Raw genomic sequence first — 2000 nt, 5'->3', positions numbered from 1 at the left:
AAATTTATTGATCGGTCGTCATTCTGCGGGATGTTGCTGTTCGTCAACTTAGAGCGCGTGTCCCATGTCCCGAAAATTCCAGAATCCCCCTATCGTAAGAGGTTTGGGAAGAAGCAGCATCACTGACCTCGCAAATTACACGGCATCGATTTTTACCACAGCTCGCTTCTGGCTTACATAAAATATGTTTTAGAGGGAGGTGAAGACCTTTAAAGGAAACATTTTGATAATTAGACACCTCGTAAGTATATACCTCAAGAGCCACTGTTGCTATTAATGCGATGAAGTGTGAAAATTTAATAATATTAATTGCTCTTTGTATCTTTTACTTTTACATTTATAATGCAAAATTTAAAATATATGTTGCACAATTTCCTGCTGTGTAAACTCTTCTGCAAAACGAAAATCTAGTAATTCTTTATTCTTTTGATTAATGGCAAATATTTAGATTCTATAGATGAAATGCATATATTCACAGAATTCTATCATAATCACCACAATCACATTTCCAGTAGAATTTTAAACGAATTTATGAAATTCAACGGAAATGGCGCTTTATTTTGGCGCGAGCGGTCATTCTGTGAAACTTTTTGTTCTGCAGCGCCTCTATTGGGATTACAATGAAATTACATTTTGAACTTTTCATGATTATCTACTGATCGAATTTTCGGTGGTCACCAGAATATTTTATCTTCTCAACATAAAAGATTCCAGGATTTACCAATATAATACAGTCAATTTAGAATACACATCAATTTATTTAGGAAGTGCGTTAGTTTTCACAAAAGAAGGAAAAACAGGCAAATACATTAAGGTAGTTGTTGGTCGATCCAGGGTCTTAGGAAACTGATGTTCGTGTAGACTCCAGGGAAGTCTACTTGAGCACATGCAATGCCCCACGACACCAATCCAATCACTTCTCCATTTAAGACCATTGGGCCACCAGAATCTCCATGGCAGGAATCAAGACCACCGTAGAAGGATCCAGCACAGAACATTGAATCTGTGATGGGATTGATTTGAGCGTATGTCTCTAGGCAACGATCTCGATTGAGAATTGGCATTTCAGCTCCTTGCAAAATATCTGGAATGGGGCCTTGGTACTGCAGAAGAAGAGCAGACATTAAAATGTTAAGAACAGAAATTAAAATTAATTTTTCACTGCTCTGTTGTAGATGAATAGTTTTTTTTTGTTCAAAATTCTTCCATTTTGTCTTCGTTCGCACACTTACCCAAAGTCTTCCCCAACCAGTAACAAGCCCAAGGCTACCCTCGGGTGTGTGCTGATTGGCGGCCGGAAGTGCGATTGGTTGGATACGTTCTGTCCAGGTGAAACAGTCACAGATCTGAATCACTGCCACGTCAAAATTGTAGGTATCTACGTCGAATTGCGGATGAAGCGTCACGTCGATCAGCGTAGCAACAATTCCCTCACGATTAATGTAAGTTGATCCTACGCGGATGCGATATACCTCTCGGAAATTATTGAAATCTGGCACATCGAAACAGTGGGCAGCAGTAATGGCAAAGTTCTGACGAAGTAGCACTGCACCACACCAATGATTATCATTGTAGATGAGAGATGCCTGGTAGGGCACTTGCTCAATGGTAAAGTCTTCTCCACCAACAATACGATTGTTGGTGGACCTCGCAATGGATGGACTAATCCATGTTGCAAAGAGCACAGCAAGACAAAACAGCACCTTCATTCTTATTCTTTTGGGAAGCACTGGAAGCAATGTTTGAGTTCCTTCGGTTTTTATCATGGAAGACTCCCTATCTACCTGTTCTTTTAGATCGTTCGATTGAAAAATCACTGAATTCAAGAAGTGCGACTGAGACGGAAATTGGCTCTATTACCCAAAAATTATCAACCTTTCTTTCAATGTTAATTGATAAGCCTATGTACTTCCATTGTGGTCATTGGTCGCGTCTTTGGTGAGGTATTTTTTATTTCCATCGCATAATTTGCAATGAACGGAATTTTTATCATTGGTATT

At 39.2% G+C, this 2000-nt stretch overlaps 1 protein-coding gene across 1 annotated transcript; it reads right to left on the bottom strand.

Annotated features, from left to right (window-relative positions):
- Positions 1–809: 809 nt before the first annotated feature.
- Positions 810–1709, bottom strand: LOC129809365 (vitellin-degrading protease-like). Its single transcript, XM_055859176.1, has 2 exons — positions 1233–1709; positions 810–1103 (listed from the first exon to the last, which is right to left on the bottom strand). The coding sequence occupies exons 1-2, from the start codon at positions 1707–1709 to the stop codon at positions 810–812; spliced, it is 771 nt and encodes a 256-aa protein (XP_055715151.1).
- Between the last annotated feature and the right edge of the window lie 291 nt (positions 1710–2000).

The sequence above is a fragment of the Phlebotomus papatasi genome, unplaced genomic scaffold, assembly GCF_024763615.1.
Source record: "Phlebotomus papatasi isolate M1 unplaced genomic scaffold, Ppap_2.1 HiC_scaffold_702, whole genome shotgun sequence".
NCBI classification, from domain to species: Eukaryota; Metazoa; Arthropoda; class Insecta; order Diptera; family Psychodidae; genus Phlebotomus; species Phlebotomus papatasi.
Note: the sequence above shows the minus strand (reverse complement) of the source record. Positions and strands in the feature narration are given on the sequence as shown.